Source organism: Phyllostomus discolor, chromosome 3 (genome assembly GCF_004126475.2).
Source record: "Phyllostomus discolor isolate MPI-MPIP mPhyDis1 chromosome 3, mPhyDis1.pri.v3, whole genome shotgun sequence".
Lineage (NCBI taxonomy): Eukaryota > Metazoa > Chordata > Mammalia > Chiroptera > Phyllostomidae > Phyllostomus > Phyllostomus discolor.
The window spans coordinates 97,899,152-97,921,240 of NC_040905.2; the positions used below are offsets into that span (position 1 = coordinate 97,899,152).

The window sequence follows — 22,089 nt, forward strand, 5'->3', positions numbered from 1 at the left end:
CCAGATTTTTTCCAGTCTGCCCTTTCTGTCATAGGTCACAGCCTTTCCCATCCTTCAAGGTCCAGCTCAAGTGCGTCCCTCTGTTAGAAGCCTCCGCTGACCAATGATGCCACCCCCACTCCAGGGCACAATCGCTCTTCCCACTGAAATCCTATAGTTCATTTTGTGATGTGTTTTTGGCATTGAATGGATTAAATTCATGTGGATTAATTGCAGTGGTGGAGATGTTGTTCATGTGGACTATATCAGTGTCAGTATCCTGGCTGTGCCATTGTCTACAGGTTTGCGAGATGTTAGCACTGGGGAACTGGGTAAAGGCTACAGCTGGCCTTTCTGTTTTATTTCTTACAATTGCATGTAACTCTCAATTACCTTACAATAAGTTTAATTTAAAAGTTAATATAAACTTATAGTTTATTCAGTACCCACCTTTACCACACACCACTGGAGACATTTACCTAGATGAGCCCCGAACCTTCCCCAATCTCCAGACGTCATTATCCAACGGCCTGTTCAGAATCTTCACCTGCATAACAAGCATCTCAGAGGTTACACATCTAATACTGAGCTCCTGTGCTCCCCCACCCCAGTGAATCTCCTCTCCATTCTTCCAGATGATGAGGCCAAAAACCTTGAGGTCATCCCTGACTCCAGTCTTTCTCACATACTCCACATCCACCCCATCAGCAAATCTCAATAAATCCTCCTTCAGGACAGATCCAGAATCTGACTACTCCTCCCACCTCCGTGGCCACCACCCTGGTTACTGGCCACCATTATCTCTCATCTAGATTAATACAACAGCCACCCCCCAACCAAACACCCCCCTTTCCCACCTCTGTTCTATTTCGTCATCATACAATAAACTTTGCTGCCACAGGAGCAGAAGCCCCACAAGGGCAGGGAATTCTGCTTCATTCCATGCTGGGTCCCAGAGCTCAGAGCAGTATCTGAAACATCACAGGTACTCAATAAACATTCATGGAATGAGTGAACAAATCAATGAATATTATGCCTTTGATATTTTAAAAAAACACCTCTGAGGTCAACATTACTATCTCTCTCTCTCTTTTTTTCACAAGTGAGGAAAACACAGCTCAGAGAAAGACAGTAGGCCCTGCACAGTGTGAGGGTCACAGATCCCCTGTTCTGAGAGGACGTCTCATGCACCCTGCTCTACCTAAAGTAGCTGGGGACTCTTAGCTGGGTCCTTAAGAGCAGGACCATGCCTGATGGATCACTTTTTTAAATGTATTTATTGTTTATGCTATTACAGTTGTCCCAATTTCCCCCTTTGCTCCCCTCCACTCAACACCCCCACTCCCTCAGTCAATGCCCTCATTGTTGTCCATGTCCATGGGTCACGCATATATGTTCTTTGGCTACTACCTTCACCATCTTTCAATCAGTTCTCCCTTCCCTTGATGGATTATTTTGACTTTCAATATCTTGACCTCATGTTTGTATATTGCAGGATGCAAAGAATGCAACTTTTTATCTATTAAAATGTAATTAACAACTTCCGTTATTATTTCTCATGTATGTATTAGTGGTATGCAACTGGTAGCTTAGCTCTCACAATTTTCTTCTGTGAGGCAAGGTGTGACTCCGAGATAACGACCCCTATTTTACTTAGAGATAAACTGAAGCTCCATTTTTGCTCCTCTTTGAGGTTCCACCTACTGTACCACACTGCCTGACTGCAAACTAGACCAACCAGTGCCCAGAATACACAGGAAACTTCTCAGCCTTCTGGCTGGCATGTCGTCTTTCTTGCCCAGTGTGCTGCAGAATCTCACCACAAGGTATTTTTTTTTATTGGGTTTCCTTAGCCTGGCACTGGACGATTTTATAGCTGTCTTCTCTACAAATACCCTTTTCTGTTTTTGTGTTTTTTTCCTTAGAACTTGTTCAGAACTGGGTCAAATTTGGGAAGAATGCAAAGAGCATGATTGTGAGAGTGTGCTCAATTTGTCTCTGCCTGGTAATTTGTTAAGGCCATGAACATACAACATGATGTATGAGTTCTCTGCCCTGGGTCTGTTGTCTGCTGTCCCCACTCCTCAGCCTCCCGAGTGACCTGGAGCATCTCAAGCACACACACAGAGTTTCTTTCTCTATGAAGACATTTGTCGTCATAGAGACACGAGTGGGCAATGCTTTAGTACCAAAAACCATATTACAATAAAAAACTATCATTGGTGGCTCAGAGGAAAACACATCCCTTCTACAGCTGTTTGTCTGTTTGTTTGCAGAGGGGATGGCATCTGTTCTGAGCTCACAGCTGTGACATGTGCCACAAGTCAACCCGAAGCCATTAGCACCTATCTTGACATCTTATCGCACTTAAATATCCTTTAAAGAGAGATATACTAAACATATGGGTAACTTGCAAGATTTAACAACTTGTGAGGACACCATTAGTGTTGTATTAGATGGCAGATTTTATTGCCTCTATACTTTGAGAAAGACATTCCATCTTGAATAATTCTTGCCTTAATCATGGGCAAACCTGGCCCTGATCATAGCTGGATGAGGAAATACACCCTAGGCCCTTTAAACCTGAGAGTATCCTCCTCTCCAGTACTCCTACCCATTTGACCTCTCTCCTGCAGCAGAACCAGCATGTTCCTGAAGTGCAAAGAAAGGAAAGGTGAAAACAACTGTGGGGTAAGGGAGGAGAGTAACTCTTTCGGGTGACAAGGAAGAAGGAGGAAGAGGAAAGTAAAATCCTCATATAAGTACTTGGCACAAAATAAATGCTCAGTAAATGTGATCCCTCTCCCCTGATATCCCTGTTTGTCCAGCACAATAACGTCAGCAAAATGTTGTTGAATTCTAAGTTCATACCACCGTGGTAGCATGTTGGGGTGGAAGGGCCCCTGTGGTCTGAGGACCTCCAGAGGTTCTATGGAGAAGGCTTGCAGGCGAGGCCAGAATCAGGGTTCTCGGTACCTCTGCCCTCTACACACACACACACACACACACACACCCCTCTGAAAAAGATGAAAATGTGACCCAGTTCCAGAATCACAACTAAGGCTTAGTTTTGTTCTTTCACGTTCAAATGAAATCAATGTTTCGCACTTTCCAGTTTGGTTCAATCAACTTTTTTTCAACTGGCCAAGGCAGGAGAAAGAGAAAAGAAAGTCAGGGTTTCCATCTACTCTTACTGCTCCCCCCTGGCCTGCCAAGCAGTAAGATTAACACCCAGCCCCTACAGAGCACTCTGCCATGTGCAAGGCACCATGGGCATCCTGCCACATGCTTTTCCTATGAGGTGGGTACTATACGCCCTGCTTTGCACTGAGGACACTGACACATGTGTGTTTAAAACCTGCCCAAAGGCACAGAGATGGTCAATGACAGATGCAGGACTCGCATCAAGTTCAGTCTCACTCCAGAATCCCTGGCATTCGCCACTGCCGGCAGGAAGTCCAGCTCTTCATCTGCGGCCTTGGGGTTGCCTGGGGCAGTCCTAACTATAAGCAGGCAACCTTTGAAGTAGCACAGTTTCTTTTAGGTCTATTTAGCAGAGTAAACTACAGTGTATTTCTATGACACCCTTAAAAAGAGACTTGGCATCATCAGCAGCTGTAGCAAACTTTGAAAATCTAATACAGCCAATGAGTTTAGGAAAGTTCCTGACTCAAACAAAGTTTAAAAGAAAGGGGTCCTGTCAATCAACCAAACGAATTAATTGGGCGCAAAGAGGTGACCTATTTTTAATACAAAGTTCTTCCTTCTGACAGTGGGTTTTGGCTTTTGAGAATATAATAACCAGGGGGACCACACATGGCATGTAAAACACAGTTAAAGGGTACAAAGATGCTTATCTGCAGACAATGCTTCTCAAACCCCATCACCAGCAACCATCTGAGAGCAAAGAAATGAATGCCTGATGGGCCTTGGGATTCAGTCTTTGATACTTTCTTTTATCCATCTCTTCAGTATAATGAAGATTCCAAAATTCTATCTCCTGCCCAAATGCTTTGAGCCCCAGAATTCAATGTCCAAGGGCCCACTGGCCATCTCCATCCAAGTGAAACAGCCTTTGGTTCTCATCACCTTCTTCTTGCCCTGTTCCAGCTCCTGTGTTTCTGGTCTCAGTGACTGGCACCACCTGCACCTAATTACCTAATTAGGTAGCTATGCACCTGACTCCTCTTCTGCCTCACCCACCCCACATCCATACCTCGAGACCTGCTCTGGTGGTCTCGAGAGATGGTATACCGTGGAGTTAATGAAGGGCATGAAACTTCAGTGTCAGAGAAAGCAGAGCATGAATCTCATCTATCAATTATTAGTTGTGTGACCTTGGGCAAGTAACATCATCCCTTTCACGCTAATTTCACTCATGTGTGTAATGGGGACAATGATGCCTCCCAGAGTCAATGCAGGCATTAAATTGGATAACATAAACATGGCCAAGTGTCTGCATTTTTAACTTCCCAAGCCCACTTCTCTGCCAGGCTGGGACACCTGCTAAGGTTAGGCCCTCACCATTTCTCCCCTGACTATGATAATGGGCTCCTGGTGGTGCCCTAGCTTCCAGATCTGCTCCCTAAAATGCTCTCTCCACTCCACAACCAATGCAATCTCTGTAAAGACAAGAAGGGCCTCACAAGCATGAAACAATACACCTTGTCTTGTGTCCCCAGAGAAACCAAAACCAAACAAATCTTTTGTGTAGTAAGGAGTATAAGAGAGGCCCAGTTCACAAGGTGTAGGTTAGCAATTGGTATGACTTTTGTTCAACCCCTTTAAGTAATTGGTATGACTTTTGTTCAACCCCTTTTGTTGAACCCATTTAAGAACATGTCACAAGTTGTATCTCTTCACCCCAGAAAAAAAGCACTACTCATAAACATACACAATATTCAGAAATTCCAAGTGAAGCACAGGCCTCAGGTTCAAAGCCCCTGACTTAGCATATTCTTTGGCTTGGCCTTTAGCATCTTTGAGGCTCTACAGAAGCCTGTCCTCTAGGCTGACTAACCTCAGTCTCTGGGGACTCAAAATTCAGAACAACACGTTTCTTAATTTGCATATTCAGGGTCTTCAAAATCTAGCAAGAGAATTCAGCAGGAAGCTCAAGGCATTTTTCCCAGAAATAGATGGCACCTCTGAAGGGTTCTTAAAGAGATTAGCATAAAATTATGATCAATCATTCACCTGAAAGTCTCAGAAGTTCTTTCAGCCCCAGTAGGTGCTGGCTGAGAAACTGCACATGGCTGTCTGAAGAGAGGCCCCATGGAGGTATAGGAAACACAGTTCTCAGGTTTGTCCCTGCGATTCTCCTTCCCCACCTCTCCTACTTGGACACCAGATGGCAGGGAGACTAAGCTCTCTAAAGTCTCCTACAAATTGCATGGAGGCAACAGACCAAGAATTTTAGGACTCGTCCCTGGTACCATGCTTCTAGGCAGAGATGCTAGACTGCAACCCAGATGGTCCAGCTACGTATCTTGAGGCCCACTTCACTAGGGCCTCAAGCAGAGCAGTATCAACAGAGCAATTACCAATAAAGCACAGACAACTGGCACCAGCCTAACTATTCCTACACCTGAGCGTGCAAATGGTGGCACATTCCCTAAGCCAGCATTACTTCAGATCCTAGGGCCACTTATTTTAGCAGCTTTATGAAAAAAAGAAGGATACCTTTCTCATATCACAAAAAAGACCTTAGGGTAACAAACAATATTGAAGTTGATGTTTTGAGTTTAGAAGAAACATTAAAATGAAAAATGACCTTGAATTTTAACGAAATAAAGTCAGGGGAACCTTGAGGAAGTGGGAAGAAGCTGGGTAAAGGAACAGCAGGGGATAGGGATGCTACTGTTCACAAAAGCTACACCCCAACAAACCAGTGGTCAGGCTCTTTCATTTCCAGAAACCATCACTATTCCAAAAGAGCCTCCCACTTCAGAGAGGAAGAATGGAAAACTTCCTTCTAATGTGTTGAACTCAAAGAGCTGATGATGTTCTCTTCTGAAGGGGGTGTGAGTTCTGGTCATCGAGCTGTGATTTCAGGTCCTCCTCCATTTCCCATCCCATCTTTCCTCCAACCCATAGAATAACTATTGTGGGAAAAATCAGGTCTCACTTTGTTTTTAAGGACATATACAGCCATGTGCACTTCTCATCCTTAGGAGCATCTCAGAACCTGTAAACCTTACGAGAACCTGTAAGGTTTAAATTTCCAACCATCCATGGATATTTCCCATGTCAAAGGCCAGGTCATAAAGGATCCTTGTTCTAGTTCACGGGTGACAAACATAAGGCCCGTGGGCCAAATCTGCCCGCCGCCTTGTTTTTTCTGGCCTGGCACCTTGTTTCTACCCAGTGGCAGTGCCAAGCTCCTTGCCTCTAGTTAAGGAGTAGTTACATTTATACAGTCCTAAAATTACGTTCAGCCCTTTGAAGGCAACAGCGAAGCTGATGTAGCCCCTGGTGAAAATGAGCTTGACACCCCGTTCTAGTTCTCAGGACAATAGAAGGCTTAGAAGCCAGTGTCACTGGGTCCCTTTTCCTCTCCTTTCTTGACAATTTAGATGCTGACCTCCGTACCAATGAGGGCAGGGTTTTGGATGAGGCAAGGGGACTAGGAAAGGTGTTCTGATGAGCTTAGAGCTAAGACAGAGAATCACTGTGGGGTGTCCATATACTTCCACTTTAATAGGCCTTTCCAGTTAGGGGCACCCACATTCTGAAGTGTGTCTGTCCTAACAGGACAATTGCATAATACTGACTAGTGTTTTTGCTTTTTCCTCTGAAGAGCCAACTTGCCCAAGGCTGGAGTAATAACCCTTTGTCTGAGTGTGCCTTGTCATGACAGTCATCATCATTGTCACTGTTGTCATAACAACAACTGCAACAATTACTATTACTCATACCATTGTTATTCATTGGGCACTTACTATATGACAAATACACAACAGTAACTCACTCTACATGTATTCCTTCATATTATCTCTGTAAAGTATATACTATTGTCCACATTGTACAGGTAAGAAAACCAAATCTCATGGAGCCCTGAAGTAGGTAACCTAATCATCTACAATACTTCCTCTTCAAATGCCATGTATGATCAACCACACTTCACTGCCATGTGTATCATCCCGATTCCACTCTTGTTATAGAATGAATAATCAGGAACAATTAGCTCATTTTGCCACAAACTCCTCTTATCAGAAAACCTGGCATTCATTTATTCAACAGGTGTTTCTGAGCAGTCACTATGTGCTGATGCCTTCACTATGTGTGCTCACAGGGATGAACCTGAGGTACAAGGCCCCACTCTCAAGGGTAGACCAACTGACCAGAAGCTAATGTTCTCCTGGAGCCTCCAGGGTCTGTGCCGTCCAGCCTTTCCTTCTGGCTCTGCTGAACTTCTTCCTTTCACGGATGAATTTGAAATATAGTATATAGTATAAAAATATATACTGTATATATTATAAAAATAACAAATCTTCAATGCTTTGAAATTATAGATCCACCATTCCTAATCATCTACAATACTTCCTCTTCAAAAATAGTAAGCAGGAGATTCCTAAAGGTAGTATTATATATAAGATGCTAATTTAATTATTGGAAAATAGGGTTAGAGGTTGGATTTCTTGTCTGTGGATACACAGCTGCCCATTCGGTGGGTTTAGGTCCATATAACGAAAAAAAAGCAAAATAGGAGTTAGTTTCTCTCCCTTCTACCATCTTTAGGCACCTGGGCTCCTTCCAACTCACCACTTTGTCACACTTAGGTGACATTCCCTTAGTGTCAGATGATGGCACTCCCATCTAGTAAGAGGAGAATAAGAAAAAGATGCAACAAAGTGTACCCAAGTTACCCAATGTCACTGCTGCTTACATCTCATCGGCCAGAATTCACTAATATGGCCACACCTAGCTCTTAAGGAGACTGGGAAATGTAGTCTTTATTCTAGCATCCATTTGTCCAGCTAAAATGTCTGTTACTACAAAATTATATTAGGGAAGAACTAACCACCTCTGTTGCAGCTGCTCAATAGTACTCCTGAGATGGGAACCCTGGTCTGAGGGACTCCAGAGACCCTGCTCCCTGAAGATCAGACAAGCTTTGAGGAGAGGACAAAGAGGGAAAAGAGATAAAATATATGGTGATGAAAGGAGACTAGGCTTTGGGTGGTGACAACACATAGAGTATACAGATGTTATATTATAAATCTGTATACCTGAAATTTATATACTGTTATTAACCAGTTACCCTGATACATTCAATAAAAAGCAAATAAATAGGAGGAAAAAATCAGGTAGGCTTTAATTCCTGTTTTTACAGCAATGACCATTGGCTCTCTCTTCTTCGCTGCGTAAAGAAACTTCTAAGTATTATTTTAGAACTTCCTATAACATTTCATTAGCTTTTAATTCAATAGCAAGGAGCCATCTCTAAGCCAATTTATATAGTCTTTGAAGCTTTTAAAATATACCTGTTAATTCTTTGATACTCCTCCCTTCAAAACATGGAGCCTAATTCCACTTACCCTGAGTGTGGGTTGTGTTTAGTGACTCACTTTTAACAAATACATGAGGCAGAAGTGACAATCTGTGACATCTGAGACAAGATCATAAAATGAGTATTCGTTCTAGGAAAAGCCAAATTCCAGTCCTATGGAGAGGTCCTTGTGGGAAGAACTGAGGCCTCCAGCCAAGATCCACGTGAGTGAACTTGAAATTGAATTTCCCAGCCCCAGTCAAGTCTTCAGATTATTGCAGTCTTAGCAAATGTCTTAACTGCAACCTTTTGAAAGAATTTGGATAAGACTGGCCATCTGCACCATTCCTGACCTGAATTCCTGATCCACAGAACTGTGAGATAATTTTTTTTTTACTTTAAATCAAGAACTTTGGAGTAATTTGTTACACAGCAATATAGCAATACAAGCCTCAATGTAAATTCAGTCATTTTCCAGCTTGAGAATTAGAGAAATTAGAAATGACCACCTTGATAGAGAAAATTTGTATTTTAAATGGCTATGTTCTAGCTCATCACCTGCTTTTTAATTATTTGAAGCAGTGATTAGATGAGGAGCCCTGGATGCCCCTGTGAAGAGGAAAGGCCAGTGAACAACCCTGCTAGAACATACTACTAACATTACATCCCTATGTAGTCCCAGAAAACAGCTGAAGCTGCTGTTGGCCAATTACCATGAGGAGAGACAACCCAGAATCAATAAAGCTGACATCAGAACAATGAGTTTTGGCAAAATGTCTTCAGCAACCAGATGGATAATGTTGAACAATTCTACTCAACAGGTCAACTTATTGAATTACCTGAGGAAGCGCTGTGGAGCTTAACTACTTTAGATCTATTAGGATGCACTTCTGCTGAAAGTGGAAGGTTCCACAGGAACAATTTCAAAGTTAGTTTACAAAAGAAATAAGTGGTTCGTATTTCCTGTTCCTCAAATATCCCAAGTCAAGTTCATGCTTTGTAATGCAGGTTCTTAAATTTTCATGTAAGATATTACTTCTTCCTGCTTTCTCAAGCAGGGCTTAGGAGTAGGAATCAGAGAAACGTGTTCTACAGCATACTTAGAATCATCTGATGGGAAGGCTTTGTAGACTACAATCTGCCCTCGTCTCTGCAGCTAGGGAGTCTAAGATTAGCACCTCATTCTTCATTGACAACCACCACTATCAGAAGCCATTACTACAAGTAGAAACAGATTTTTAAAATGCTTTTATATTGGGTATTTTTATTATGGGCCAAGGGAACCTATTTAAAACATAAATGAGAAGACTATTCTTTTAATGGGACACATTACAGCTTTCATTGGAATAATGAAACTCATGTTACCATCTTGCCCCAGCCAATTAAAAGCCTGGAGCCAAATGTAATACTTATCCACATGTATTTGTTTTAGAGACTGTCACAATTTTTCTTCCTCTTTATATGTGGGTTTTTCTTTTTTACTTCTATTCTGACAGCCTTTGCAGTTCATGTTTCTTCTTTTCACACAATGTCTCAATCACTTTTGGCAACAGGTACCACATAGATTACAAATGAATAAAATGAAAGCGGCAGGGATAATACTCAGGCTTCCTTCTTGACCATAGCTATCAAAATATATTTTCTGAACATGATGCAGAAAATTACAAGAAGATTTAGATAAATGTCCCTTTAAGGAGTGGGTCCTTGGAAGCAGCTACCATCAGAGAAGCCCCTCTGTACTCTGTTAACAGAGCTTCCTAACTTTCCACACAACAATTCTCTCTTAAAGCTCAAAGGCAGGTCAGTCCCCCAGAAGGAAAGTACCCACACAGATAAAAGACCCAGGTTGTAAGGCTAATTCCCAGCCTGGGAGCAGAGCTGCATATCTGGAATTCCTACCCTGGTTGGATAATGGGGTTCATTGTGTAGGTTTTATTGCCTCCTCCAGAGGAGTGAACTTTGAGCCACCAGGTTTCTCATATAAGAGTCATAAGCTTCTCTTCTTGTAACAGTAATGTTTCTGCCTCCTGAAAACCCCTCTTGAAGAGGCTGCAGAAGGAAATGTCTCATAAAAGGCAAGTAGGGTATGCCTCTGGTTTTTTTCATCAACGAGCAAAAATAAAGGAGAGAAAGAAGGAGGTGGGGGAGAGTTTTTTTTACAAGAAAATATATGATGGACCAGGTGGGTGGGGGTGGGGAAAGATCATTTGGAAGGTCTGGCACAGAAGCCAGCCCCCTTCCGGCATGAACTCATGCCCATCCCCAGCCCTCCTGGGCTGCAGGGCATCTCTGCTCCCCATGAGGAGCACACTGGGCTCACACAGAGCTTTAAAAATATCTCTCCACCCACAGGAAGTTTGACTAATCAGCCAAGTTCTCACCCATGTGTCACAGTGGTGGCAGTGATATGCATGATAGAGGCAGAGGGTGCAGGGAAGGCACAAAGGGTCTCATCTACCAGGCAGGAGGATTCAGAGCATTAAAGTTAAAAGGCATGAGCTCTGACAACAGGTGGCAGTTTGCCTCCCAGGTCTAACATGTGCTAGTGATGCTACTAGGTGATTTAAACTCTCCATTTCCCACATTTGCAAACATAGGGTTAATCATAGTACCTATATCATAAGATTATTGAAAGGGTTAAATGAGTGAATTCATATAATGTACTTTGAACAGTTCCTAGTATGTAATAATTACTCAGCTGTGATGATGATGATATTGATGATGATGATGATGATAACAATGATAATGTTGAAACTTAAAAGATGAATATGAGTTTCCCATGTAGACAAATCATTTCCAACAGAAGCTGTACAACCAAAGAATTGAACAAAATATACAAACCCTCTGTTTTCAGGTACTACACGACAGGCAGTACAAGACTGTAATTACAGGGAAATGAGAAATGCCCAGGACAAGCCCATGTTCACCCTGGCTCTCTGCCTGGGGACAACTGCCCAATGACAACTCATACTTTGGGACAGATGAAGGGGCTGGAATCTGTGGGGTAAGACAGCAAAGAGAAGAAAACTATGCAGACAGGGGCCCCAGAAGCCCATGAGTTCCCTATGCATACTTGGCTGAAGACTGGGCTATACAAGTTGAGATTAAACCAGACTACCAGGAAGCAGCTGCTATGAGTTTGGGAAGAGAGAACAGATACTAGAATTTAAGCAACCCTAGCAGATGTCTGAAAAACCTCATTAACATCCCTGCACATCCAGCTGGGACACTAGAAAGATCGTGTGGTAAAAGTAAGGACCACACTATACAAGCCTACCTTAGACTCACTCTAACCAACCCTGACCAGATCCACAAGGAAGGTAGAGTTTTGAGACTGAAGTTCAAGGAGCTTAAGAGCTAACAAAGCATACCTTAACAAAGCATAAAACCAAACCCACACACATTTATGGTTGTCAGCTAGTAACTAAGGTAGTAGAGCAAAAATCAGCCCTCTTCAGAGAAAGAAAACATAACACAGAGTCTGTATAACACAGTATTTACAGTGTTTGGTATACAGTCAAATGTTAGCAGACCTGCAAGAAAAAAACAAAAAATTTTATCATCTAAAAAAAGACAGTAGAAACTAACCCCAAGACAACCTAGAACCTACATGTTGGATATAATACACGAAGACTTTAAGGGCTATTATAAATATATGAAAATATGTCCAAAGGATTTTTTAAAATATTTTATTTATTTTTAGAGAGAGAGGAAGGGAAGAAGAAAGAGAGGGAGAGAAACATCACTGTGTGGTTGCCTCTCGCACTCCCCCAAGTGGGAGCCTGACCTGGCCAGCAACCCAGGCATGTGCCCTGACTAGGAACTGAACCGCCGACCCTTTGGTTCACAGGCCAGCACTCAATACACTGAGCCACACAAGTCAGAGCTTGTCCAAAGAATTTTTAAAACACTGTTTTAATGAGTAAACAGATAGATTATTTCATTAGAGAAATGGAAACTATTAAAAAAATTTATTCTAAAACTGAAAAAAATTATTTGCGTGTGTGTTGAGAGAATGAAAGAGAAAGAAAGCAGATGCTTCCCCAGACCTGCTCTCCCCTCACCAACATACAATTGACATCCAGGTCTGGCTTGGCCAAGGGGCTTCCATTCAGAAAAACAAATAGGACAGTGAACTTCATGTTTTGAGTAAAGCAAATTAGTAATTGATAACAAAGTTTAAAAAGCAAACAGTGCAATATTAACACTCAAATGAAAGGTATTCACTATATTTTCCAAACCTCTGTGGATCTGAGGATTTTTTAAAAGCTGAAGAAATCTTAAATATGTACTTACTTATATACAAGTATTTGTAGGACACAAAGAAAAAAAGTTATAGCAGAGGGAAAACTTAATCAAGTACATAAGTGAGGAGCAGCCCTCCGATGAAATGGAACTGAACTGCCTGGTACAGGTGATACCATGGGCGAGGTACAAGGGGCTCTTCTACTGACGACTGCTGTTGTCCAGAAAGTGGGGACCTGGCCAAAGAGAACCTCGAGGTCATCAGGGAGGAAGGAATATTTATGAAATAGGTTGATCAGCAGCACTTCGCCAGTTATATGTGGGAAGTAAGAGAAAAAGAGGAACCAAGGATGACTCCCAAATTACCACTGTGCTGACTGGGTACACTGTGATATAATTTCCTGGGAAAAATTCCCCAGAAAGGGCAGGTTGGGAGAACAAAGGAAATCTGTAGGGCTCCAGATCTTTGGAGTTTAAGAAAGTTATGGGACATCTATGCAGGACTATAGGTAGCAAGTCTAAAATTCAGGAGGGAGGCAGAAACTGAAGATCTTAAGGCAATTGGCACACAGACGTCCAGGGGGTGGACAGCAGTGTGTAAGGAGTGAGCAGGACATAAGGGGCACACAAAGAAGAGTGAAAATAACAAAGAGGTAGAAAAGAGGTAGGAGGAGAGCCAGCTAGTGACATGATGCCAGCGCAGTGACAAACTTCACAACCAAAGGTGTGACAAACACTGCCCTATGCTGCAGAAGTCCAGAACAGATACTGAGTGTCCACTGCATTAGGCAAATGTGGGTCATTGAGGAACATGGTGAAGCCGGGATTCTGGGACAGTCCCAATGATGTTAGCCAACTACTAAAAGGCGGCTTCATGATGGAAGAATGGCAGACCAAGACATGCATTCCCAAACTGAAATGAAAATACCACCCAAAATATATGGATGAGCACATCACCAGGAATACTGATTTTGAGATATGGACACATGTGTGAGCCTGAAGAATGTTTGCTAATTGCCACACTAGTGAAACTGGAGAAATGCAACTTCCACCCACCCGAGAACTACAGTGGCACACTGTGAAGGAGGACTTGACTTACCACCACTGTTCACCCTTGCCAGGGACCCAGAGGCCACACTGACCCACAGAGCAAGCAGTTACTCCCTTATTTCCTAGTGACTGTTTCCGTGGTGATCCAGTTTCGAAGCCGAACCCACTTTGGCAGCACTTCTTTTTTTTTTTTTTTTTAATTTTTTATTGCATTTTTCCCACTATCATTTATCCCTTTCCACCTCCACCCACCTCACCCCCCAGCAATCACCGCACTGCTGTCCAGGTCTATGAGTCCTTCTTCTTTTTGGTGGCACCTCTTTTTTAAGCTTCTTCAGGAAACACAACTCTGAGAGTAACTAGAGACATGATTTAGGGCAGCCCTTTCTGGATTATCTGCAAAGGAAATGAGAACCAGAATGTACCTGGGGTCCCTAAATGCTGGATACTAGTTTGGGAGCAGGGAGGAGAGCAGGAGAGGGGAAGAACAAAGGAGTTACATAATTGTGTGGCCCAGGGGCCAACCCAACAGGAGGGGCAGTCAAGACCCCACTTCTGCCCAGCAGCCATGGGCTAGAGAGATAAATGTCTTCTAGAAACCAGACTCTCCAATCTGGCCAAAAAAGGGGGAAAATATCCCAGATTTGGGATAAAGCGAAGATAGAACAAAAAAGGTTAAAGACTTTTTACGAACACTGTTTGCTCACACATACTGGTCCTACAAAGAAATATAATGGCTGAATTGCAAAGCAGAACAGAAAAAAGCAAAAGGGACCATATAAAAACATCTGATGCAACATAAAGGCAGCATTAGTCAGAACACTTGAATTAAAAGTCTTTGTATGTATATATATGATATATGTATACATATAAAATTTATGTATATATAATATATGTACATAAATCACTTAAAATTTTATAATAAATAATTTTAACAATTCTAAATGATGGCAGACAACTAAATCAGCGATGTGGAAGGTACGCGCAAAAAGCAATGCTGAATGCAGAAGTGCAAAAAAGAGAAATATGATGAGAGAAGAGACACGTAATGTGACAAATGAATGAAAATCTAGCATTAAAATGAGAGGCATTCCTGAAGAAGAAACAGAAATAATTACCATCAAAGATGTGAAATCAAACAAACCTAAGCTCAAAGGAAGGCCTGAGAAAGCAATCCAGGGGCTAACACTGTCATTGGCAAAATAATGAGAAGCATCTACACCCTGACATTTCACAACTGCTGTGAGGAAGCCAAGAGGACTGCAGACCCTAACATCACAGCTGCTCCAAGAAGGGAGACAGCTGGGTGAAATCCTCATAGCCCCAAACCAGAAACCCAAATATCCATCCTGAAGAGAATGGCTAGGGAAATTGAGTTATATATAATGGAATATATCATATATTAATGAAAATGAATGAACTTCAGATAGAGGTGAAATCAGTTTAAGATTAAGATGGCATCACAAGATCATTCAATAAATAGCATTTCAAAAACTATTTTTTAAAAATTATAATTCACATGTCAAACAAAATTTCACATGGCACCCTGTAAAAGTGCAAGATACCGCTAATTAATTGTGTATATAAATGAACTCCCTGGGTAGACTGCAAACTCTTTGGGGACTGGAAACAAATATACTTATTGATTTCCTCCTCTGCCCAGGAAGCATTTGGGTAAACATTCCTGTAATGAATGAATGAGTGGGAATGAATAAATGAATAAATGAATGAATGAATGAATGAATGACAAATTCATCCTGATGAGTTTGTTTGTTGGGTGGTTTCCACCTCCAACCTAGCCAATTTGAGGCAGCTTTGCATTATTTCCCTGAGTGTTGTGTAAAAAAAAGAAACAGAAACTTCCCATTGTGGATGTCAGCTAGAGATGGCCTGCATGGAGAGAGGCTCTTGTCATGCCTGTTCTCAGAGGGACCCACCCATGGACTGGGCCCCTTTGACCCTTACATTGAAGCAGAGGCTCAGTGCTGTATGGGGCGAGGAGCAGGGAGTGAGGGTGGCGCCCAACTAAAGTCTGCTCCTGAGGCAGACAAACCACAAAGGATGCTTCACCAGTATCCACCACATCAACTCCCTGTGCAACACCACAAGACCTCTGAGGATAAATGGGTGGCCTCGAATGGCAGGACTTTAGGACTCAGCTTGGCATGAGGCGGCCCGAGAGAACACCAAACAGGCAAAGCCTAGGGAACCTTAGCTTCCCAAACACCAACATGCAGTCCTCCGAACTGATCCACACCAGCTGGTTTTCAGACCCTGTCCGCCTGCTCTAAACTCAGTGCACATCTGCACAGCCCTGCCCGAGTCCCACAATGCTGGTAAAAAAGCAGGAGCACTCATAACTCAGGAGTCACCTTGGCAAAAAATAAAGAAGTAGAAGAAGTCTTCTGTCAGAAAATAAACAGCCTCTCACCAGGCCGAGAGCCAGGATTACCCTCCTGAAGGACAAACACGGCACCTTCCCCAGCCACCCTCGGGCCATAAAGTCCTGCTTCATTCCACCAAGCCCCCACCCCACCCCCAGGGCTTCACTGCTGAGCCTGCTCACCTGGGCTTGAGGGCTGTTCGAATCACTCCCTGTTCTTCTCACCTGCTAAGAAGACAAATTTCATCCCTGCTCAGCTGCCTGGACCTGGGTAAAACAGCTGGTGAACTCTGATGTTTGCCCAAGAACAGGGATGGTGTTTCAGCCAGGTGCCTGAAGTAGAGAGAAGGGCTGAACTCTAGCCAGCCATCCTCTTGAAAAGCCATGTGCCCCAGACTTAACAGGGGAAAAAAAAAAGCCAAGCCATTGCCCTGAGACGTCTTGGAGAAATCACCTCTTTATTATTATATATGGCAAAGTTGGGAGGGTAGAGGAGGAGAAAGGGAGATGGAAAGCAGGATATGGGAAAGCCAGCGATGATTTTCAACCTTGATTTGGTGAGTGATCTCAGCCTCTTCGAGAGTTGACAGTTCTCAGGGCCTCTGCTCAGCAGGCCCCCACACAGGGGACTCCTGCTAACTGGTCAACCCAGAAGACCTACACAACACAGGTATAAACCCACCAAATCAGTACACTGCCTGCCTTGTTTTCCACTGGGTGGGGGGACTCCTTGGGGTGTGGGAAAGCATGAGCCTCACCCCTCCTGCCAAACGGCCAGCCCAGCCTCAGCGTTCTTTGTGGTCACCAGGTTGGGTCACTTCAGAGGCAGTTAGGGCTCTTTTGCATTCGTCTGTGTCCTATGTCTAACCGTTCTCTGGCCAACTGAAGGCCAGGATATCTGAGGGTCCTGCTGTCCTCTCTGGCCACCAGTCTGCAAGACCTCAGTGAGCAGCAGCTGGCCCTAAGGACCCTGGCCTTGCTCACATCGTTCCCACTCCCCCTGACATCCCAGCCTCTCCTCTGGACCCAGCTGACCAGCCTCTGCCACTCACTCTTGTAAATAAGCAAGCCTTTAGACAAGCATGTCCACAAAATAAACAAGGGCAGGAAAAGCTATGGACAGCCCTGTCTTCTGCTTCCCTCATTTCCTGCCCATCGTGAAGCTAGTTCAGCTTCCCTGGCCCAGAGCTGAATCTGCCCACCTTGCCCGTGTGAGAGATGTGCACCTAGAAAGGTACTCGTTGGGGTCATTACACTTAAAAGCAAAGCTGTGAGCCATCTGGGGTTAATTTTGACTTCTCTCGTTTAGAAAATAAATTTAGATTTCATGTGTTAAAATGTGTTATAAGGAACACAGCATTCCAAAACACTAGGTAAAACTGATTCTGGTTTGGCCTCAGCAGATGTGGCACCTAGGCAAGCATCTGGCTGAATCAACCTAATTCTCTATTCTACAAAAAAATTCCTTCTTCCTTGTCTTAATTTTTTTACTGGGGGTTGGTTTACCAGTGGGGATACAATGAGGAGCTGTCCCAGGACAAATTTAGTCATTGTGTTTTCAGATTTTTCCCATCCCTAACACTGCCCTGAACACCAAGGGCTGCACTGTGTTATGAAGGAACAGAGGCAATAAAAATAACTGCTGTCCATTCCTACCTCGACACAGTTTCCAGATGGTTCTGATCTGGGCAGGATTCAAAGCACCATGGCCGCAAGTCAAGAGACAGTCATTAGCAGGACTTAACCCTCCCCCACAGCTGAGCACCATCGTAAATGACAATATGGACACAGGACAACACCATTGGTGATAAAGCTTCCATAAACTGGAAAATACACCTGGGGAGTTGAAGGCTGCCCTCCCAGTCAGTATCCAAGGAAACAGAAATAGCCACCATAGATTTTTCAGGCTACAAGGTCTATTCCGCACAGAGAAGTCATTCAGGCAGAATTTATCCCTGAACCCTTTCTCATCATACCACAGTTAGACTTGGCCACAAGTGGTGGCCAGAGCCTGGCACTTTCCCCTTAGAGGCCCAAAAGCCATGAATGGCTCTCTTGGGTGGCTAAGATCCCAGACAGGGCGGGCTCCTTACCATCAAGCTCCTCCACAGAGATATTAGCAAGCTGCTCACTGTCACTGCCAGCAGAGAGAGAGCGGTTGAGGTAATTCCCCTTGTACAACAGGCCAGCGGTCACATGGTGGAAAGGCATCTTCTCCCTGTTCACAAGAGAAGAGAGGCAAGGAGAAACAGACATTGTCATTCATTCCTCCTTCCCTTCCTTACAGGACCACCCCCATTTTCAAATGGCTAGTGTTCTCTTTTAAATAATAACATTTCTAGAGGGAAAGTCACAAAACTCCGGGGTGCCCATGGCCTGCACAATTCCCAAAGGATCTCAAGTTCTGCCCCTTCCTTCATTTTATGTCTCACTTCATTTTTCCCATTTACTTATGAATTTGAACCTGTTTTCCTTGCAGGCTGTGGGACACCACACGATCATCAGGCTGCCCCTCCATGTACATAGGAATATACCCCTCTCCTTGGCCTGATAAACTGTGTCCCAGTTCTCATAGGAAAGGACTACACAGCTCAGAAACATCAGGCTGCCCAGGGACAGGGCATCTTGGCTGTGAACCTGAAAGATCCAAATGTTTCACTTTTCTCAGGCAAAGCAGGTATTCTACTCACACAGCACTCAAAGCAGGAAGGAAAAGCCAGGCACTAAGTATTGATAAATATGCAGAATAGTCTGCATCTCTGAGAAGCAGTCCTCACGCCTGTCCAGGTTGTACTAGTGGCTTATGAGCACACTCCTGAGGCCCCTGTCACATGTGCCCTACTATAAAGGTGAATGACACCTCACAGTATCCCAGAGCTAAGCAGCTTCCAGCATCCTCTCAGGAAATTAAAGCATCCCCTTGCCCAAACTAGCAAACTCTCCAGCCAAAGCTCCTCTGACCAGATGGGCAGCACTGGGCCTTAGAAGTTTCCAGCAGTGCAAGGCAGGCCAGAGGCTCCAGGCTAAAGGAAAATGAAAGGAAAGGGATGTAGTTTGGAGAATGAAAGAGCAGGTACCGAGGAAAAAGGGGAAAGGCAGTTAGAAAGAAGGGCCCTCGCCTACAGAAAGAACATGTCTCTCTGTCATAGTGAGCGAGCCACTGAGCATCTCAGGTTCCACTCCCCCGTCTGGAAAGGGGGTAGAGAGGATTGGTAAGCTGCTGAGCAGAGTTAGGAAATAGGTAGGAAGAATAGGGAGTCAATTACAGGGCATGGGTAAAGGACATCTTCTTAACAGAGCTCCCAGAAGGTGAACTGGGCAGCACTGGAAGGAGTCCCCTGGCCACTGGGGGTATTCAAGTCGATGACGGGGGCCTCCCTGCCAGGAGCTCTGTGGGAGAAAGATGGACCCTGTGCACTCTCCCCACACACCTATCATTCTCCATGTAAGTCATTTGCAGAGGCCCTTCCAACATTAAGCTTGTGTCTGCAGGATAAGCTGGAGTGGACTGCTGAATAACAAGGTATACATTACAAGAAGACAGCCAACAGAAGGCCAGTCTCTGAGAATGACTGTTCAAAACACTCAAACCTTGCTAACCCTCAAAGCTCACTGAGAAAAAATAATCTACGTGGTGGCAACGGTCCATGCTCATGGAACGCTGGAGCCTGCATGCACCTGGGGCTAGGGGGATCCTGTCTTCTTTTCCCTGGGACACCACTGAGTGACAGGCACAGCTGGGCACTCCCCCACTCTCCCCAGGGTAGAGCACACATCAGCCATGTCCTTGTTTCCTTGTTGGGGCTGAGAGCTGCTGACTTAGAGATCAACCAATGAGACTTCTAAAATTTTCAGTGCTGGACCAAGAGCACAAAACTGGTTAGTGAAAAAAATCCTTTCTAGAACACAAGCCTTCTAAGTGGCTATTTCAACTAAGCAGCCACAGCTGAGCCAAGACATTTCCATCCGGATGTCAAACTCTCATTTTAAACTCAAGATGTCTAAAAACGAATTAATTATCTTCCTAAAAAATAGGCCACACTTCCTGATTTCTCTATTTCTATCAAAGGTACTTTTCATTCATTATAACAACTGGGGCAACTCTCACAAATGTTCTGGGCCCAGAAAAGTAAAACAGACACACGGCTGAAGCCTGAGCCAGCCATCAGCCTCCAAACCATCCTAACTCTCCACAATCCACAAAACACACATCCACAGGCCCGTCGTAAATGGCAGGATGCTAGTCACAAAGTGCACACACATTTGCCAATTATAAGATGTACATCTTCCGCTAATTATAAGCAAGACTTCCCCCTCCCAAGCCAAATCTATCCTTACACACAACTAGAAAACAAGAATCTTTTTCTGGAAGAACACTTCAATTGCCATCTCCTCTTTTCTCCTAGTTAAATTTCAGACTAAACAGGTTTAAAAACAAGTATCAGCCCTGGCAAGTGTGGCTCAGTTGGTTGGGTGTTATCCTGCAAACTGAAGGGTCGGCAGTTCAATTTCTGCTCACAGGACATGTCTGGGTTGCTGGTTTGATCCCCGGTTGGGGCACATGCAGGAAACAACCAAGTGATGTTTCTCACACAAATGTTTCTCTCATTCTTTCTCGCTTCCTTCCCCTCTCTCTAGAATCAATAAAAGGAAATTTTTAAAAAATAAATCTATAAAAATGGAAGTGAGTATTAGTTGTATAAGTTGGGGTCACTCTCCCTTTTCCTAAGGCCAATCCTGGTCACAGGGACCAGGAGCCGTGATCGTCTAAGTAAGGACTAGCTTCCCAAGGTTCAGGGAATGAGAAGCCAATGCTGGCTGACGCTCCCTGTGTGCTTTCTCTCTCCCAGTACTGGCCCCAGGACTCAGGCTGCCTCACCCACTGTTAGTTTCTCATTCAATGAAGTTCTTCATAAACATGGGAAGACCCCATACTAAGCTTATCTACTTTCCCTACCTGTAGGAGCCCCACTCAGATCAGTACAGGCACTGAAAACATTCCTTCCCATTTCACCACTCATCCCCTAGTTTCTAAGCATCTTATAAATAGCTTCCCACTACCACCTTTTACCTGGTTTTCTGAAGCTTTGGATCCCCCACACGAACTTGTACAGCTTAGTAACAAGGTTATACTCGAACGAACATATCTAAGCCATACTGCCATACAGCAACATAATAAACACAGAAAAAAAACTAGTCATAACTGAATCTCATTTGATATATCAACATAATTTGCTTCTGGAAAAAGAGGCTTACAAAATTAGGTACATATTCAGTTCCTTCAGTCTCTGCACCCAAAATGCTCTAAGTCTAGTAGGAAAGAAAACATGTGCAATTGAACTATCCATACAGATAAATAAAGTCCTGTTCAGAAAAGGGAAGAACATCATCTCAAGTAAGCTAAAAACAGCTGCTGCAATTAAGGACTAAATTTCACTCCAAGCCACCTGGGGAAACCCAAGCAAGATTTTATCTTTGGCGAAAGAAGGAGAACATGTAAGTTCATCAGCAAAGATAAACATGGTCCTGAACTAAAACTTAAAGATGGATCCTTATATGGAGGGCGATGAACAAAAAATATTTATATATTGATAAATATATCAATATAAAAAATATTTATATATTGATAAATATATCAATATTTTCAATGGCAATTTTACTCATTAAGAAACAGTATTTAAGTGACTGTTTATCATGTGGACAATTTTTCTGTGTCTTTTGTAAAGTGATATGATTTTGTCATTAAGAATCAGGACTTTGGAGGCAAAAACAGTGTTAGATTGAAATCCTAGCTCTGCCCTTAATAGACATGTAAGTAAGTTATTTATCTTCCATAAATTTCCTCCTCTGTAAATGCGGGTTGTAATACATACTGAATAGTATTTTTGTAAATATAAAATAAGGTATGGAAACCATTGGACTTAGCATCAGGCACATTCTC

At 43.4% G+C, this 22,089-nt stretch overlaps 1 protein-coding gene across 6 annotated transcripts in view; it reads right to left on the minus strand.

The window, feature by feature from the left end:
* Positions 1 to 22,089, minus strand: part of CALN1 (calneuron 1) — a 487,378-nt gene that overhangs the window by 324,279 nt on the left and 141,010 nt on the right. For all 6 annotated transcript variants that reach the window (XM_036020849.1, XM_028530205.2, XM_028530228.2 and 3 more), the window contains one exon: positions 18,242 to 18,366. In XM_036020849.1, the coding sequence (XP_035876742.1) occupies positions 18,242 to 18,366 (125 nt within the window). The remainder of the gene's footprint in view (positions 1 to 18,241; positions 18,367 to 22,089) is intronic.